The 19,720-nt window shown below is 51.7% G+C and overlaps 1 protein-coding gene across 2 annotated transcripts; it reads right to left on the bottom strand.

Annotated features, from left to right (window-relative positions):
* Positions 1 to 1,247: 1,247 nt before the first annotated feature.
* On the bottom strand, positions 1,248 to 17,232 carry LOC149370608 (uncharacterized). 2 transcript variants are annotated; one of them, XM_089562398.1, is made up of 2 exons: positions 15,870 to 17,232; positions 1,248 to 4,726 (listed from the first exon to the last, which is right to left on the bottom strand). In XM_089562398.1, exon 2 carries the CDS (start codon positions 4,398 to 4,400, stop codon positions 2,454 to 2,456), a length of 1,947 nt encoding a protein of 648 aa, XP_089418524.1. In that variant the 5' UTR covers positions 4,401 to 4,726; positions 15,870 to 17,232; the 3' UTR covers positions 1,248 to 2,453. The 2 variants fall into 2 exon arrangements, with proteins under 2 accessions (XP_089418524.1, XP_089418535.1); XM_089562409.1 differs by lacking the exon at positions 15,870 to 17,232 and adding an exon at positions 6,210 to 6,344.
* Positions 17,233 to 19,720: the final 2,488 nt, after the last annotated feature.

Here is a 19,720-nt window from a genome sequence, read left to right as displayed (position 1 = left end):
GAATTAGGTTGACTGGAGAGGTCGCTTTGCCTGTAAGCTTCTGAAACCGCATGTATTTTGGCGCGATGTAGACGAAATTTGTTGGGCCACAGCGCCGAGGATAATCGCGTTCTCTAAATTCTAAAAACGGATATGGACATTACTTACGGTGGGCTACATGCCTCTCAATAATTAAGGAGCCCAACGGTAATAGTTTAAGAGTTAACTATTAAATATTGGTCAACAAGCCTGCTAGTTAGCACGTCTTAGCTGCATTATGATGTACTACACCACTGACAATGCTATGCCAGAAAAAGCGCGCATCTAATTCAAATAGCTTATTTTTAAAAATTGCAGAAAGTCTTAGGTGAAATACCCTGTATGTAGCCGCACGGGCACCCAACGCGCTTTTGCTAGATGTCGATGACGTGACAAACTTCAGTATTTATTTATTATCACATAATGCAGTCTCGCATTGCGATACGGCAGAATAATAATAAAATAAAGGCTCAAAAAGATGTGGAACAATCAGCAAGCCTGTGAGGTAATCTGAAAGCGCTGGGAAGCACAGTGCACGAACACGCCAGCTACAAACCGCGGAATCGAAAAATTATTTCAAAGCCTGAGCACAAGTAAGCCCAGGAAGAAAGTTTAAAGTTTTTATAGTGCGCAAAAAAAAAAAAAAAACTATTCGAACATGTCAGCACGAGGAGTAAGAGGTGAAATGTGTAGTTCGTGACAGCTTGATTTGCTAAATGATGTCTCAGAAAGAGCTGGACAGTTTCCACGTGACTGAGATCAAGCAAGTATAACATTCAGTACGACGATGCGAGGAAAATAGAGCGAGCGCCAAATCAGACACATGAGAAGCAGGCACAAAATTCGTCGAATCGGTTAAACATGAAAATACCAGCCTTGTTCTGGAACGATTCTTTTTTTTACGTAAACGGGCTTTATGGGATTCCAAACCGCACAACCGTATTCTAAGATCGCGCGAATTAGACTTTTCTAGGTACCTTGGGTATCCAGGGTTGAATGCGCACAGTATTTAAAAATCAAGTCTCTGAGGCTTTGTCAGAATACCTTCGATATGTTTATACATTGATATATTCTGCGTCATGCGAAGTTTAGGTATTGGTATTCCAGAACTATTTCATAAGAAATAGTCTGTGAATGAATGAACAACAAACAACAAACTAGATGTGCGCCTCGAGATTGTCATGCAAACAGTTTTGGTTAAATCAATGGTAAGTTCTCATTTAGCGCCATATGTACGCATATACAGAAATTCCCGAAAGAATCGTTAAGGAAGGCGCGAGTCTCAGATCTCACGACGTCTCCGAAGAACAGCGGCGTTCTGTTCAAAGTGAGGCACGTTTCGCTTCTCCCGTAACAAATAGAATAGGCGATGTTTCGCTACTCGTTGGCACAGGTGACAGCACACTGCAACTCAGCAACCATGCACGCGCTACGCATTGTGCGTTATCTGCAGGCGGCAAAGTGCGGGGCTGTTTTCAAGTAAATACCAAATCAGCAACAATGAGCTACATGAGCGAATACAAACGAGAGGGAGCGTGGCGCAACACTATGTAAAATATTTCCCCTTCCCCCCCCGCCATTGGCGGCACTTAATGCATTCCGCAACACTCACAAAGTGCGAGGTGCCTACTGCTGGTGTGCGGCACAACTAAATTTCGATGAGGCAAGGCAGGCAAATTAGGCAACATCCAAAGTCAAAGCACGCTGTTCTAAGAGTTCATTTTTTTAACAAAGCATAGCCCATTTAATTCAAAAGAAATATTTAAAAAAAAAACTTTGCGACACCTTCTTCAATGACTTTTTCGGTGCAGTTATGCGCAAGACATTTCTGGGTATTCTCTGCTTCGATAAGCGTAAACGTGGGAACATCACAAGCTTATTGTGAACAGCCTTGCAGCAGCGTTTCTCATTAATCAAATGCACTAAGTTTTGAGAGTTTCAAAATCTATATCTAAAACAGCTTTCCCGAGGATTAAACAGAACGATAAAGAACATGAAAAACTAGAAAATTACGGGCATCTTGATGTAACCATTAGAAGAATTCGCTAACTCAGATAGCTGCAGCCGCACAAGCATGAAATTGGCACTTTTATTACTGAAAGTCAAAAACAGGAAGACTAATAAAACAGTCACAAATGCCAACGCGAGATACTTTCAAAGGAAGCACGAAAAAATGATGCAAATTTCGGCGGTGGTGGGTGAAGACTATTACACTTTGAGTTGGTTTGTCCAGGTCAAGCATTATTCTTTGTAGAAGTGACATTTCAGTCGTCCCTCTTGGCCATATTTTTCGAGATTTCGCATTGGAACGTCGTAGCAAACGTTCCAGCATACATTACAGGAACGTTAACATAGCTTCTGCTAGCCTGGTCAGAGCTTGCGCGGCAGCGGTAGAACGTCTCGCGAATGTAAAAGTACTGGCTGTGCGATAAGCTCTAAAAGTTTCCCGTCGCTTCAACCTTGAACCAGAGCGGCTCGGAAAAGGACTTGAGCACCGATGAAAGACCCAGCGAAGCCGCCACTATGTCTACCTCGCTGAAGGTAGAGAGTCCACTCGTGCCACCGGCGAGGTAGTGCTCTCGGAAGCAGCCGACGAGGTGTTTAATACGAAGGCGAGCTTGGTCCGACCGCAGCCCCGTCTCGCTGAGGAGAAAGCGCCAGATGGATTCCGCCAGGGACCAGGGGATGATGGGCGTGTTGAAGACGTCTGTGTGGGCGACGTCGTTCCGTATGAACGCATAGACGACCGGAGAAATCAGGATGTTTGTGCCCTTGTGGAGTGAAAGGTAATGCCGGCTTCCTGCACTGGTTTCCACCGCACTGCTTGCTAACGGCAGGCCCCAGCGCGCCAGGCTGAGCCGCGCCTCGAACTCGTAGGCACGACTTTCGAGAATCCTCTCGAGGAAGCTCTGCGTCAGACTCGTCTCCCTGATTGCCGGACGAGCGCTTTCCCACGGCATGACCAGGGCCAAGCCGGCAAAGAACGTGTCCAAGTAATTTCTTTCGACGCCGCTGAAAAATGAGCTGACAATGCGGTCGGTCTGTATGGCCTCAATGATGGAATTCACAACTCGGGTCACCTGGACCTTCTTGTCGGGCGTAATAAACTCGTCCGAGTACATTATGTCGCGAATGCTCGGCATCAGCTCGATTTGGAGCGTGCAGAATATTAGCCTGTTTGACTGCGTATGCACGGCGGGCCAAGCGAGCTCAACTAGCCCGTTGTAGACGCTGCATGCGAGCAGGTAGGAGGCTCCAGCATCACTCACGCTTTTTTCTTGGGAGGTGAGGGCGTCAAAGAGGGCGTGGATTTGATCTGTGCCGCTCACGCTGACCTCTGTCACGTGCTGCAAGCCGATCGTTGTGATCTCTAAAGCTTTCCTGATGTCCCACTTCTGCAAGAGCGCGGAGAGGTTAAGGCCAGTGTAGTGCTCAACTTTGACGCCTGCCGGGTCAGGAGCTTGCAATGAACCCGCAAAAGTAGTCACCTCGGCAACTTTTACATGCCTTCCAGCAAAATTATTGAGCTTCTCAAGGGAGTCTTTCAGGCAGTGTTGAAACCGGTGATCATTCAAATCAAGGAGTGGCTTCAGGGAAATTGAAATAGCACTATGTCCTTTTAAGGTGACCCCCACGAGGGACGAAATACTGTACTTGAGATTGCTGAGGAGGAGATAGGCAAGCAGATTTGTGGTTCCACCATCCCGCAGGTATACTCCGCACTTGCTGACAACAAATGCGGCTAGCTTTTCGACCACGGCGTTTTGGTCCGCTCCCGAATGCAGACAAGAATCGAACATGGACCTCAAGAAAGCGCTCACCTGTCTTCGAGACCCGCTAGGCGTCATAACGGAGCTGGGCTTCATGCCTCGGTTCGAGCTGAGGGGCGACGATCGGGTGCTGGATGTGTTTCCCATCTTACGCCTAACAGTATTTGAGCACACGAACTCAAAGAAGCTGTCGCAAGGCTCCAACGTCGCGTTCACGTATCTCACGAGTTCCGTGACTTCGCCGGGACAGCAGAAGTGTGAAGCACCACCGTCGCCCGGCGAGTTTCGTATGGCCATGCTCGTCTTCAAGGCCAGAACTGCGGCGAACGCCAGAACGACGAGGACAGCAAAGCAAGCCATGAACAGCGCCGCACCACAGCCGCGGTCAACTCGGCGGAAGACAGCGTCGGGGGGAGCCAAGATGGCAACCGGTTCTGCAGGGGCCGTGGCAACCGAGTCTTCATCATTCAAAGCCGACCGTCTGGGAGACGTCTTCGTTCCGGGCGCTCGCAAGCAATTGAACGCAGCGGCTGCGTTGATTACTGCGGGCGAGGGCTCCTGGTGCTGGTCCAGAGGCAGCTCGGCATCGCTCGGCGTCAAGGCGATCACCATTGCCGAATCGGCCTCGGCCGAAACGCCTTTCTCTGCAGCTTCAAAAGGCTCCGTGCCAACTGCCTCGTGGTCCTGGGGAGACTTATTCAACGAGGAAGACGGCGACGATGGGTCTCAAGGCGCGGACGGCGAAGACACCGCAGGAGACGTTGGGGGTCCAAAACCGGAACCAGACGGCAGATTTGTTTGCTCGTGTCTTTCCATGTGGTTAAATTCAGCGCCGTACTTTCGGTACCTTCTGGAGCCAGTCGAATTCTGGATGCAACACAGCGCAGCAGGAGGACAAGACGTGGCCCGTTGCTCCGACGCAAGCTCGTGCGGGAATCCTGGAAGACACGTGGTAGCGTTGAAGAAAAAAGAAGTACTAGCGGATGCTATCTGAAAAATTACCCCTTTGTAGTAGCCCATTTTTTCTTTTTTGTTTCAAAATAACATCCTCGCCTGAATATAGTTATTATAAAAAGGATCTCAGCTTCTTCGTACGCAATCTAATACCATAGTCCTTCAATGTTTTTTTTCTGGTCACGAAACTCCGGCTTAACTTTCATATAGAGACAGCGCGCCCCGCTAGTGGCGCGGCTGTCGGCGAGGGGGCACGAATGGCTGCGCGAGCCCTGTTCGCAGTGGCTGTTTTCCGGTCAACAGGCTCATATTCACTTGGTATTTGTGGTTTCTGGGGATCGGTATTTGGGCTTAGGATGGACGCTACTATATTGGTTGTCACCTGAAAGCTTGGCTGCAGCATGGAGACACTGAAAACCCTGTGAGAGCGACAGCGGCCACTAGTAAACCTTGATAGCGGCTGTTTTCTTGCCAACAAATAACGCGATTACTTTCTCTCGTTTTTTTTATAAAAACACGATTTTCTTATATGAGTCGAGCCTGCGCATTCATTTTCAGCGCAACTGGCTTGCAATGTCACTCTGGAAGATCGAGCGCACCGGTCAGTAATATATCTATATGCCTCTAGGTTGCGCCTGTCTCGGCCGAGTCATCACTTTCATCTATCTGCTTAAGACGGCTCATATCTGTCGTTTACCTCGTGAGAAATACTGAAATGTCCGTAATGCTGAGAACAAGATGTTATGGCTGCATTTTAAGAACTGGAATACGCGCTAAAGAAACAACCACGTGATGAATATACCGTCAATTTGAATGCTATCTCGATTTTTTTGTTGTTGTTGACACTTTCGGAGCCCGCAAAGCCATCTGCTGAAGACTCTTGCTACATAAGCCATTTATTTACAATTTGTCACTCTGTGACTACGGGGGCGCTGGCGAGTGCAAGAAAAATTTGATTTTCTTGTTCATTTCTCGGGTGCTGGCTTTGCGCTACCAGAATAAGAGACAAGCTGTGAGCGGTCGCGCAATAAACCAAAAACGAGCAATGATAGGAATCAGGGAGCAACTTGTACAAAAAATAAAAAGCGGTAGGGGTTTAACGTTGTTAAACTGAGCAGACATGCGAACGGATATGCTTAGCCTGTTTGGCTCATGGTTTTGCTTTCCTGGGTCATCAGCATGTCTGGCGACGATACTACACTCAAGCTAATCTCTGATCGAGGTTAAGCTTGTCTAATAAGTGTTCGTTCCACAGCCGGAAGTTGATGAAGACGACGGTGTGCAATGCGTGCAGCGGAGAGTGTGCTGCAGTTCAACACGATGGGTGATCGGCTGCGGGGATAGCATATGGGGAGAAAGACGAAGACGGCGTTCTGAACGGTCGCGTTTTTGATGCTCTCCGCAGAAATGGATAAATCAACCCTAGGCCGAAGTACTGTTGCGGCTTCTGCTGCCAGTAATACTTACCGTACTGTTCTTCCCCGTCTGCCTGCTGGTAAGCTGGTTTTTAACTTCGTATTTCTGCATGCGGACCTTGCTGGCCGTCCCTATCGTGCCCAGGACTTCAGAGATGCCTTACGGGGTGTCGTCGACCTCTGTGACATCAGCTCTATCGGACAGTTTCAGATGTCTCACGTATGGATGATAACATGCAAGACAGCGTTAGCGAAAGCTAAGCTCGTGAGCACTCAGGAGTTACAAGTGAAAAACCGCCGTTGTCTAGTGATTGACCCGAAACCGAAGACAGTAAAGCTCAAGATACTTTGGCTCCCTGAACATCTTTGTAGAGATTGCCGAGATGGCAGGGTTGCAGAGTTGGGCCGGCTACTAGGCCTAGCCTGGACCCATGATAGCGGACGGAGCCGTAGCAGTGAACGCTCTCAAGACCGGAAGCCAAAGACCCTTTATTCTTGCCAGCGTATCTATTTATAGAGCCGAGCCAGCGCCCTCTACATCTCCCCTTCCCGACACATTGACCCCCATCACGCACACGACACAGCTCACTGTCACACAGTCTGCGAGGTTCAGTCACAGAGGTTCACAGGTTCAGTCTGCGAGGTGTCCTCACACGTCGGCCGGATCTTGTAGTGCGCCCAGGTGGTGACGAAGAGGGGAGAGCGTCCAGGACTTCTTCTGGCGAAGACTGAAGCATCTCACGATGAGGTGAGGGACCGTGCAACCCTCGAGGTGGTGTAGAAACAGGGCTGCTGTCAAGTGCATTTGTCGGAGACGACAGCGTGCTTGAACCCTGAGGTTCAGTGCTTGCGCCCGAGGACTCCTCTGATGCTAGTTGAGTTTGAGTAGGCAAGGTCGAGTGCCCGTTCTCATTCCACACAAGCTCTGTCGACTGCGGAACAGAAATGTCATTGACAAAAGGCATCAAATGAATCCTGTTGCGGACTAGAACCTTAGTCGGCGTCTCCACCACATAGCAGCGCGGTCGGGCTGCTGGACTAAGTACCACCGCAGGAGTTTTTACGTCTCGGACCCAAACACGATCCCCAGCTTCTAGATCTCTCTGACGACTGGCTGCATGCCTTTTGTCGTAATGCTTCTTCTGAAGCTGGCGAGCCTGCCGATCCCTGGAGTGGAAAGTCGTAGATGACGGCCATTTGAGTCTCAACTGGCACTTAGCCATTGGCAACCTTGTTCTCAATCTTCTACCTAACAATAGCTGCGCTGGGCTGTAACCAGTGACACCCGGAGTATTACGATAGGCCAACAATCCCAGAAATGGATCTGAAGACTTGGTGAAGATGTCTTTGATGGTGCGAACCATTCGCTCAACTTCACCGTTCGATTGCGGGTAATTAGGGCTTGACGTTCTATGTTCGAAACCATACTGACCCGCAAAGGAGGAAAAGAGCTTTGAAGAGAACTGAGGTCCATTGTCGCTTCTTACTAGCTTGGGTATGCCGAATCGAGCAAAGATGCTTTTGATGGCATTTATGACGTCAACAGAAGTTGTATTCTTCAGGTGAATGACATCTGGATATCTCGAGTAATGGTCGACTACCAACAGATAATCATGACCTCTGTGCTTGAACAAATCTACGCCAACCTCCTCCCATGGCATCAAAGGAGTTTTTGTAACCATAAGTGGCTCCTGACGAGGGATTCGTGTTGAAGCACATTGTCGGCACATGAGTACCTTGTCACGGATCTGTTGAGACATGCCAAACCACCAAACAGCTTCTTGCGCCCGTTGGCGAGTTCTATTGATACCCTGGTGACCTTCGTGGAGAAGTTCTAATGTCACCTTTTGGAGAGAAGCAGGGATGACAAGTCTATGGTCCTTAAAGAGAATATTATCTATGAGGGACAAATCACCTCTATACTCCCAATACTTTTTCATATTGTTACGTAGCCGTTGGGGCTCGTAACCGAAAGGCTTTAATGGGGGGTGACGTGGACGGCACCGGAGAACAAACCAAGAGCACCCAGAGAAGGCCGGAACCGATCTTCTTCTTCTTTCACACGGCGGTGCACGCGCCTTGCGAAGAGCAGCCGCCTAGTGGCTGCTTTTGGAAACGTGGCATTACCCCCCTCCCTAAAAAAAAACATCGACCCGATGCATGCGCAAGAAAAGAAGGTAAGAAAAGCAGTTCACAAGAACATGGCAGGAAATAAGCAGTTCGTAAGCTAGCGGTGCTCGCGCGAAAAGTACGGCTTCATTCGCACGACATGGACGACTTCGGGCTTCTGCTGGCGGCGATGAGAAGTAGAAGAGCCGGCTGGAAGAAGTTCGTATGTGACGTCACTGAGCTGACGGACCACTCTGTAGGGACCGAAGTACTGCTTTAGCAGTTTTTCGGAAAGCCCTCGGCGTCGAATCGGAGTCCACACCCACACCATGTCGTCCGGTTCGAAGGTCACTACTCGGTGGCGGTGATTGTAACGCCGAGCGTCTCGGCCTTGCCGGGTCCGGATGCGCAGTCGCGCAAGCTGCCGTGCTTCTTCGGCGCGCTGAGTGAATTCCTCGGTACCAGCTTCGGGGTCATGACCGTTAAGGAGCAACATGGCCTCTAGCATGGTGGACACCTCGCGGCCATACAACAGAGAGAAGGGCGTCATGCGCGTGGTCTCTTGTTGTGCCGTATTGTACGCGAATGTGACGTACGGTAGGATGTCATCCCAAGACCGATGTTCAACGTCCACGTACATGGACAGCATGTCGGCGAGAGTTTTGTTGAGACGTTCGGTCAGGCCATTCGTCTGTGGATGGTAGGCGGTGGATTTACGGTGGGCAGTGCCACTCAGCTGCATGACGGATTCCAGCAGCTTGGCCGTGAAAGCTGTGCCTCGGTCCGTTATGACAACTGACGGGGCGCCGTGCCTGAGGACGATGCGCTCGACGAAAAATTTCGCTGCTTCGGCTGCCGTGCCTCGTTCGAGGGCCTTTGTTTCAGCATAGCGCGTGAGGTAATCGGTAGCGACTATTATCCACCGGTTGCCCGAGGAGGAAGTTGGAAAAGGGCCCAACAAGTCCATGCCAACCTGCTCGAATGGAAGTCTGGGCACTTGGACAGGCTGCAGTAAACCAGCTGGCCTTACAGACGGTATTTTCCGTCGCTGGCATTCGTGGCACGTTCGTACATAGTGGCGCACTGCCGCCGCAAGTTTGGGCCAGTAAAAACTCTTTTGAATGCGAGCCAAAGTTCGAGCATAGCCGAGATGACCGGCGGTGGGCTCATCATGACATGCCTGCAAGACTTCGTCGCGGAGAGTGTCTGGCACGACGAGGAGATAATCCCTTCCCGTGGGAGAGAAGTTGATCTTGTAGAGCACGTCGTTTAGGAGACAAAACGAGGAGTGCGTTCTGGCGAAGGGACGGGGTACTTCCGTAGTACGCGCTTTCAGGAAGTCGATGAGTGGAGCGAGTCCCGGGTCCTCACGCTGGCGCTGCGAAACAGTGACTGCGTCGACAGTTGCGATAAGAGGGAAGTCCGGCTCTTCGTCTTCGTTCGCCGACTGGATAGGCGAACGGGACAAGCAGTCGGCGTCGTTGTGCTGGCGTCCGGACTTATACACGATGGTCATGTCGAACTCTTGTAGACGTAAACTCCAACGTGCAAGGCGTCCGGAGGGATCGCGCAAGTTCGTCAACCAGCAAAGAGAATGATGGTCGCTCACAACCTGGAAGCGGCGGCCATAAAGATACGGGCGAAATTTCATCACTGCCCAGACAACAGCGAGGCACTCTTTCTCGGTGGTGGAATAATTGGTTTCAGCACGAGACAAAGTCCGGCTAGCGTACGCGATGACTCGCTCAGCGCCATCCTGCCACTGTACGAGCACAGCGCCGAGGCCTACGTTGCTTGCATCCGTGTGAACCAGGGTCTCGGCATGGGCATCGAAGTGGGCAAGCACAGGCGTTGTTTGCAAGCGGTGGCGTAAGTCATCGAATGCCTTTTGCTGTTCGTCTGTCCAGGCGAAGGTGACATCATCTCGGGTGAGACGCGTCAACGGGGCAGCAATTCGTGAAAAGTTTGCAATGAATCGGCGGTAATAGGCGCAGAGTCCCAAAAACCGCCGGACTGTCTTCTTGTCGGAGGGAGTAGGGAAGTTGGCGACGGCTGCAGTTTTGGCGGGATCGGGCTGAACACCTCGACGGCTGACGACGTGGCCCAGGAACAGGAGCTCTTCGTAACCGAAGTGGCACTTTTCAGGTTTTAACGTGAGGCCGGCAGATCTTATAGCCCGGAGCACGGTGGAAAGGCGTTGGAGGTGTTCCTCGAACGTTGGGGAAAACACAATAACGTCGTCCAGATATACTAAACAAGTTTGCCATTTAAGGCCGGATAAGACTGCGTCCATCATTCGCTGGAATGTCGCTGGAGCGGAGCACAATCCAAACGGTAGGACCTTGAACTCGTAAAGTCCATCCGGCGTGACAAACGCAGTCTTCTCACGGTCCCGTTCGTCTACTTCGATCTGCCAATAACCGCTTTTGAGATCGAGCGAGGAGAAGTAGCGCGCATGGCGCAGCCGGTCCAAGGAGTCATCAATGCGTGGTAGCGGGTAGACGTCTTTTTTTGTGACCTGGTTGAGTTTGCGGTAGTCAACACAGAATCTCAGACTGCCGTCTTTCTTCTTAACCAAGACGACAGGTGAAGCCCAGGGACTCCTCGATGGCTGTATGACACCGTCATTCAGCATTTCGTCTACCTGCTGAGCGATGACTTCGCGTTCCCGCGGTGACACTCGGTATGGGTTCTGTCGGACTGGTCGGATACGTTCGTCGGTTATTATGCGGTGTTTGGTGAGGGGCGTCTGCTTGACCGCGGAGGCAGACGAGAAAGAGTCTTGAAACTGACAGAGCAGCCCGACAAGTCGATCCTTCTCGGTAGGTGATAGAGCGGGGTTCACATCGAGGGCGAATTGGGCCGTTCGGCTGGCAGATGTCCCGGTCTGGAGTGCGATGCAATCGGAAGTTTCGGCGATATCTTCCAAGTAGGCGACCGTGGTCCCTTTAGCGATGCGTTGTCGCTCATTGCCGAAGTTGGTAAGGAGTACATCCGCGAGGCCGTTGGTCGGATGGACGATACCGCGGGCAACACAGACGCCGTGATGGAGCAGCAGCTCAGTGTTCTGTTCGGCCACCCCTGCAGCACTGGACTTGTCATCGCACCTGACGGTAACGAGAGTACATGAGCGGGGCGGCACGGTTACATCCGCGTCAAGGATGCGCAAAGGTGCGTGGCGTCGTTCGGCGTCTGCGGAAGTCGGTGCAGGCGGTGAAAACGTGACCAAACGGCGAGGAACGTTAATGACGGCACCATGCTGTCGTAAAAAGTCAAGGCCGAGGATGAGGTCCTTGCAACAGTTGGGCAGAATAACGAAAACCGCAACAAACACGGAGTCGGCAATGGTGACTCGTGCAGTGCAACGCCCTAAAGGTGTCATAAGGTGGCCACCAGCAGTACGAATTTGGGGTCCAGGCCATTCAGTCCTAACTTTTGCGAGCCGATCCGCGAAATTCTTGCTGATTATTGAGAAGTCTGCTCCTGTATCTACTAAAGCAGTCACTGGGTGCCCGTCAACAAGCACGGGAAGGTCGGCGCTAGCTGTGTCATCGGTATGAGGGAAACTCGGAGTCACGGAATCACGCTGCGGCGGCATCGCTGTCACGGAATCACGCTGCGTCGTCACGGGGGGGTCTTCGGGACGTCGGTTTCGTTTTTCAGCAACCTGCCCCCCTGAGGTCGCCGCCTTCAGTTTCCCCGGCGTGGGCTTGGCGACCGCCCCCTCATCGTATCGCTGAAAGTACGACGGCTAGGTGACGAGTAGCGGACGGGAGAAGGTGACCGTTGGCGGCCGTTCGGTGAAGTCTGCTGGGCAGCAAGGTATTCCTCGATTTCCCGAGGTCGCTCACCGAACCGTGGGCGCGGGGCGTGACGTGAAAATCCCTGAAGCCCGAGTTCCCGGTAGGGGCAGCGCCGATACAGGTGGCCGGCTTCCCCGCAGTGGAAGCAGAGCGGCCGCTGACGAGGAGTGCGCCAGATGTCGGCCTTCCGGACCGGTGGTTGCATGTCGAGTCCCTGCTGCGGTGGCCGCTGGTAGGAGGGTGGCGGCAGAACGGACGGCGGCTGCGAGTCGAACGGGATAGGCTGCGCGGGAGGCACCGCGGGCTGACGGACAGCTGCTGCATAACTCAGAGGGCGTGGCTCGGGCAGCAACTGAGGCGGTGCAAACGCTTGCCGGATCTCCTCGCGCACGACTTCAGTGAGGGCAGCGGCTGTGGGATCAGGCGAGATGATGTGGAGTTTCCGGAGCTCCTCGCGAACTACGTCTCGGATCAACTCTCGCAAAGAGGAATGTTCACTGGCGCTGCACGAAGCGGCCACTGAGCTGAAGGGCTGAACGCACGCAGACTCATTTCGTCGGGAGCGTTGCTGCAGGGCTCGCTCGATGAGGGTTGCTTCACTGATGAAGTCGGCAACGGTCTGGGGGGGATTCCGCACCAAACCAGCGAAAAGATGTTCTTTTACCCCCTGCATCAGGTGGCGCAACTTCGCGGCCTCCGTCATGTCGGGATCAGCCCGCCGACAAAGACGGGTCACGTCCTCGGCAAACATGGCGACGCTCTCGTTGGGCTTTTGGATACGGGCTTCCAGGAGGCGGCGCGCTCGGTCGCGGCGGTCGGGGCTGGAAAACGTATCGCGCAGCTGCTGGCGGAAGGCATCCCAGCTTTGAAGACCGGTCTCCCGGTTCTCGTACCAGGTTTTGGCGCCGTCCTCCAGCGCGAAGTATACGTTGCGCAGCTTCATGGCAGAACTCCACTGATTAAAGTTGGCCACACGTTCAAACTGTTCAAGCCAGTCGTCGACGTCTTCAGCAGGAGCGCCATGGAAACTCGTCGGTACACGGGGCTGCTGGAGGGTCAGATGAGGGGAACTCGCCTGCGCCATGGGATGAAGCTGGACGGGGCGGCGGTCGGGAAGGAGACCGAACTCTGGGGAGAGGCCGTGAACGCGGCGGCTGCTGCGATGAATGGGCGTAGACACCAGCGGGAGTCGGTCGGGACTCGCTGAACCGCTGCGAGAAGAGGTCCGGGACATGGGATCGTGAATGCACCTCCACCAGTGTTACGTAGCCGTTGGGGCTCGTAACCGAAAGGCTTTAATGGGGGGTGACGTGGACGGCACCGGAGAACAAACCAAGAGCACCCAGAGAAGGCCGGAACCGATCTTCTTCTTCTTTCACACGGCGGTGCACGCGCCTTGCGAAGAGCAGCCGCCTAGTGGCTGCTTTTGGAAACGTGGCAATATATTGTGGAAGCCTTTCCTTACGCGGCCAACCCTGAGTACAGTATTGAGTTAAAAGGGTACATTCTCCATCCTGCTGTTGATGGCTGCGAACATCATCAGGACTGATTAGACGAGTCTCAGTGATTGCTGAAATATGCAGCTGTAAGAATTTTTCGACCATATCCACTTGTTGGGGAGGTGAAGCTACTGGAGTGCGAGACAGCGTGTCTGCAGTAGCAAGCTGCTTACCAGGCACATAAACAACTCGTGTCAAGATCTGATTTCCCTAGAAGAGTTACTAGAGGTTGATGATCCGTTTCCACAATAAATGAGATACCACGAATGAACTGGTCAAACCGGTAAATTGCCCATGTCACTGCTAGAGCCTCTTTTTCGGTCTGGCTGTAGCGTTTTTCTGCCTCTGACAGTGCACGAGACGCAAATGCTACAGGATGTAGCTCACCAGTGGGCTGTTCTTGCAAAAGAACTGTGCCAATGCCAAAAGAGCTGGCATCACATGACAGAGTGGTGTTGTAGCTTGGATGATACTTAGCTACACAGAGTGAAGACGTGAGCATTGACTTGACCTTGTTGAAAGCTAACTCTTGCATAGGACCCCAGTACCAGTCGCTATGCTTATTTAGAAGTTCTCTAATCGGTGCTGTAGCCTGTGACAGGTTTGGAAGGAAGCTACCAATGTGGTTCACCATACCAAGAAACCGGCGAACACTATGAACATCTGTCGGAGTTGGTAAAGAACGGATAGCTTCAAGCTTGTCAGGACTCGGAGAAATACCGTTTTCACTCACAACTACGCCTAGGAATTCTACTTGCCGTTGGCCAAAACAACATTTGTTTTTGTTAAGCTTTACACCTGCTTTGCTTAGACGATCCAGAACTTCAGGTAACTTCTGGTCGTGTTCCTCTTTATCTTTCCCAAAAACAAGAATGTCATCAATCATATTAACAACATTAGATTGGCCTTCCAAGATTCTAGCCATTTCCCTTTGAAAGAATTCGGGAGCAGATGTTATTCCAAACGGTAAACGACAGTAGCAGTAACGACCAAAAGGCGTGATGAATGTAGTGAATTCCTGACAATCTTCCGAAAGACGGATTTGATGAAATCCGGCAGTAGCGTCCAGCTTTGAGAAAACTTTGGCATCACCTAGTTGTCCTAACACCCATTCAACCGTAGGTAAAACGTGCCTTTCCCTGAGAACTTCCTTGTTAAGTTTAGTCAGATCCACACAGAGGCGGTATCCACCTGAAACTTTTGGAACTACCACCAAGCCTGCACACCATGCCGTTGGCTTGTCAATACGCCTAATAACTCCCTGTCTTTCAAGTGAGTCAAGTTCATCTTTAACCACGTTATGGAGGGGCAGGGGAATCCTACGTGGGACGCTCAGAGCAAAAGGTACAGCGTTCGATTTTAGTCGGATAGTGTACTCCGCACCAAAAGTCCCTATGCCTTCAAAAATATCCTGCGTCGGCAACTGACCAGAGGTGGTATTCTCCCGGTGTCGCCTTTTGCGACATGTCGCATTCGCTCTTCGCTGATTGGCTCGAGCCGCGGTGACGGCGGCGTGACGACACGGACCCGCCTTCCTGCTACGTCATCGTGACGTCGCTCCAATTTACTACGCTTAGTCGAACAACGGAATGCGCTGAAGCGATTCGCGCGGGCGACGGGCTACCGTTAGCGTACGAACGCAATCGGCAGTTGCGGCTTTTGCGCCCTTGGCGTGAAAACATGGCGACGTCCTTTCAAGCGAGAGCCGCCCGCTTCAGCCAATTCAGCAGTCCTTGCGATTCCGGTCGGCATGTTTACCGGCAACTACCGGTGTTGTTACTTTTCGCTATGACTTACCTTGCTTCGACGATAAAGTTTAAGCTCCAATTCAGCCTAGTTTTTTAGATACGCTCTCGATTCTGGAGCGCGCAAGCCTAATGGGGCCTCCAGCTACACTGCTACCGTCTGCAACTGCCCGAAACGCAGCCGATACCTAGCACAACCGTCCGGAACGAAAGAAAAATAGATTTGGAGCTTTTTCGCGGTGTGTTATAGACTTAAATGAAGTAAAGCGAGTTTATATTAAATTTGCAAATGTTTTTTTGAACATTAGACGTCATGTGATGGCAAATATTCTTGCTATAAAAGATACGAAACTACTGCTGCTAGTGAATCAGCAGTGGTAAATTGTCGCTTCTCGGAGTGAATGAATGCACCGCAGAAGAAAGTGCCGGCGGCTTTTTCCGTTTCTTCGAGCATCTGTAAGCACTTTTTTAGGCCCCGCCCATATGCGACATGTCGCAAAAGGCGACACCGGCAGAATACCACCCCAGGAGAATGAGAAGGAGGAGCCTGACTTACTTGCGAACGTGCCAGCGCATCAACGAAATGAACAACTCCAAGAGCTGTGATGGCTGGATAACCCAGAAGTGGCGTCGACTGCGATGGCAAGACGTAGACTCTTTGCTGCGAAGTGCGACCTTTCCATTCGAGGGTAGCTAAAAATTGACCAGCAACCCTCAACTGCCGGTTGTCTGGACCGGTGAGGCAACCCTCCGGCGCGTCCAGCCGCGACGGAATACCTGGAAAAGTGGCGGGAACCACAGTCACTTCTGCACCAGAGTCCACTTTAAATTCAAGAGGAAGTCCGTTGACCTTCACACACACGAACTTGGCGTTCTCCGTCTTCTCCTTCTTGATAGGATGCACAGAAATGGAGTGCGAGTGTCTTGCGGATGAGCGTTGCTTGGAGACGCAGACGCTCTCAAAATGACCCATTTTGCAGAATCTGCATGCAGCGTTCCGCGCAGGGCAGATATCACGTGCGTGAGCTTCGCGTCCGCAGAAGTTGCAGGGTTTTTCCGAAGCGTTTCGTCGAGCGTCTCTCGTTATGGATTTGCGACGCGCGGTGGCGTCCACATGCACAGGCAAACTACCGTTGTGCGCTCGTTCCTGGCTTTCTTTCTGCGCGTCCTCATACAAGGGTGCATGTAAAAGCGCCTTCTCGAGAGTCAAATCCGGCGTTCGGCAAAGCTGTTCCGAAAGCTTAGTGTCGAACAGGCCAACAACGAAGCGGTCACGAACCAGCCTTTCTTCGACGCTGGAAGAGCCGTAATTGCATTTCTTTACCATCGAACGCAGGGTGGAATAGAACGCGTCCACGCTCTCGGATGGTTGTTGTACACGCTTATGGAAGCGAAAGCTTTCATGAACTTCGTTCACAGGATGTATGAAGTGAGCCGTGAAACGTTGTTTAACTTCTGCATACGACGCGCTTTCCAGCTCGGTGAGCCCAAGAGAAGAGAGGATGCGGCGCGCTTGAACACCCATGCAATAAAGAAGTGTGCGAATCCTTACTTCGTCCGTTGCTGAAGACGCACCCGTGGCGACAGCAAAATCTTCAAATTGCTCCACCCACGATGACCAGGAGGCCGGGTCATCGAAGTCGAACGCTGGTGGCGGCGCTAGGCCAGACAAACCCGCGAATCGAGGTTGCGTCTCAGTCGAAGACGACGCGTCCATGGCGCTGCAGATGGTCTTGGTCTTGAGATGGTCTTGAGATAGCCTAAAGATTACAAAAAAAAAGAAAAATCAGAATCTAGACACTTCTGACACCATGTAGAGATTGCCTAGATGGCAGGGTTGCAGAGTTGGGCCGGCTACTAGGCCTAGCCTGGACCCATGATAGCGGACGGAGCCGTAGCAGTGAACGCTCTCAAGACCGGAAGCCAAAGACCCTTTATTCTTGCCAGCGTCTCTATTTATAGAGCCGAACCAGCGCCCTCTACAATCTTGAAGATTTTTACATTCGGGACGCCCTTCGCGCTTGCGGAACGATTGCGTCCATCACAGTGGAGCACTGGAGGGTTCCAGAAATGGAGGGCATGCGCACCTTGAATCGAGACGTTGCCTTGACTCTTGCTGATGGCGTCACAGTCAATGACGTGCCTCACATTTTGACAATTTGCGGTGTACAATGTCTGGTTTTAGTGCCAGGAAGGCCACCACTGTGTCTCCGTTGCCACAAGGTTGGCCAAATACGCCGTCATTGCCGCACTCCTCGGTGTGATGATTGTCGGCGTTTCGGCCATACTACAGAGGAGTGCGTAGTGTCGTATGCTGATAAGCTACGCGGTGGCACCCGTGCCATGGACGACGCATTGCAGGAGCACTTGATGGACGCAACAGAAGTTTTGGATGCTGCTGGTGGCACGCCAGCCGTTGCGCCCATTGACTCAGCGACTACTGACCAGCTGTCTGGCCCCGTTCCTGCTGTGCAGCATGAGCCTACCCAGACTTCACAGATGGAGCAGCTATCTGCAGATGGTGAGCGTCGATGCCTGGCGGAGCAGGCTCCAGCTATATGTAGTTTCAGTGATGGCACTCTTGGCGCACGTGCCTGTGCTGTGCGTGGGCCAGAGGAAGACAAGGACGACGGTGTGGCTCCGGCGCCGAGTGCCTGCACTGCTACATCTTCTGAGGCTCCTGCCGGATGTTCCACACAGGTAACAGAGTGCCAACCTGGCACTTCACTCCCCGACGGCAACTGTGATGCCGATGAGCAAATTTTAAGTGTGGCCTTGAAGCGCGGTGTGTCTCCGAGTTCTGCCTCCTCTGAGGAGGACAGTGTCCCCGCCAAGCACAAGTCCCACCGTCGAACGTCAAAGAATAAGAAACCTCCTCGGCGCTCCAGATCAAGGAGAAAGGGCGTCAACTCTAGGGAGGTCTCACCTTCCGGAGTGATGCCCCCAGACACCGTGGATGCCTGATTGAAGCTCAAGTTAGCCACCATGGCTTCTAACCAGCAGTTGACTGTCGCAACACTCAACATATGTGGACTCCGTTCAAGGCAGAAACTGGTACAGTTACGCCGATTGCGTTGGGGCAATCGGCTAGACATTGTCGCTATTCAAGAAACTAAGATAGAAAGTGAAGTGGATACAGAGATAGCCCTGCGACCTTTCCTAACAGATTACAACGTCTGTGTGTCGCACTCAGTGGGTCTTTCGGCAGGTTGCTTTCTTTTCTTAAAGAAGAGTCTACCTATTTCTGACTTTAAGTACCAGGTTGACATATAAGGGCGTCTGATGTGTTGACTTTCGACTGCATGGCGAGTCGTGGAGGTTTATCAATGTGTATGCTTCAAATAATCCGGTGCAACGAGCAGTTTTTTTTCATGCCATTGCAACTCTCCTAGGATGTGATCGTTATTTCGTTTTCATGGGTGACTTCAACTGTGTGTGCGACCCACGCGTTCGCACAGGTCCTAACCAAAACATCGATAAGAGCTCTGGTATATTATTGTCTATTACCGAAAACGCAGGTTTAATTGATGCCGGATTGCCATCCGCATGGACATACATCAGAGGAGCCTCACATTCACGCCTTGATCGCATTTACGTTTCCGTAGATCTCCTTAAACGGCACATTTCATGTGATGTCAAGCCTGTTTCTTTCTCAGATCATGCTATGGTCATTGCGCGGATTGGAGAATGCGCCCATCCCAAATTTCAGCCGCAGTGGGAACTGTGGAAGCTTAATTCCGAGCTTCTAAATGATGAGCATTTTCAGCAGCGAGTGATGACAGCTTTGGAAACTTGCTTGGTCATGGATGTCCCATTATTTGCAGCTTGGGAGATTTTTAAGCTAGAAGTTCGTAGCATAGCTATTGAGATCGGCTCCGTGAAATCTTATCTTAAGCATGGTGAGGAGAAACGGTTACTTCAGAGTCTTTATAATCTGCATGCGCTTGAATGTGAGGCTCCTGGCTTGTACACAGAGGAAATTGGTGCTGTTAAGTGCAACCTTCAAAAGTTTGATGCAGAACGCTATCGTGCGGCCCGTGTACGATCCCACAGCAACCGTGCTCTGCACTCTGAGGAGCCTACTAGACAGGCCATGCTAGATGAGCGTCGTCACGTGGCTGCCAAGCGAATTTCTGAGCTCTACTGTGGTGGTGCCCTGGTCACAAGTACAGATGTCATAGTTACCGAGTTTGAAAACCACTATAGCTCTCTGTTTGCTGCCACGTCTAGCACTGCTGATGATGATCATATAGCGCGATTGGTGTCCATGATTAACCCACTCAATGAGGATGAGTGCAAGGCAATAAGTGGCTCTTTAAGCTTGGGTGAATTGCAAGTTGCGATTGATCAATTGCCGCTTTCAAAAACTCCGGGGCCTGGCGGCCTCTCAGGAGAATTTTACAAGGC

This window comes from Amblyomma mixtum, chromosome 1 (assembly GCF_055824585.1).
Source record: "Amblyomma mixtum isolate Tamu chromosome 1, ASM5582458v1, whole genome shotgun sequence".
Lineage (NCBI taxonomy): Eukaryota > Metazoa > Arthropoda > Arachnida > Ixodida > Ixodidae > Amblyomma > Amblyomma mixtum.
This window is presented reverse-complemented; position numbering and strand designations above follow the sequence as displayed.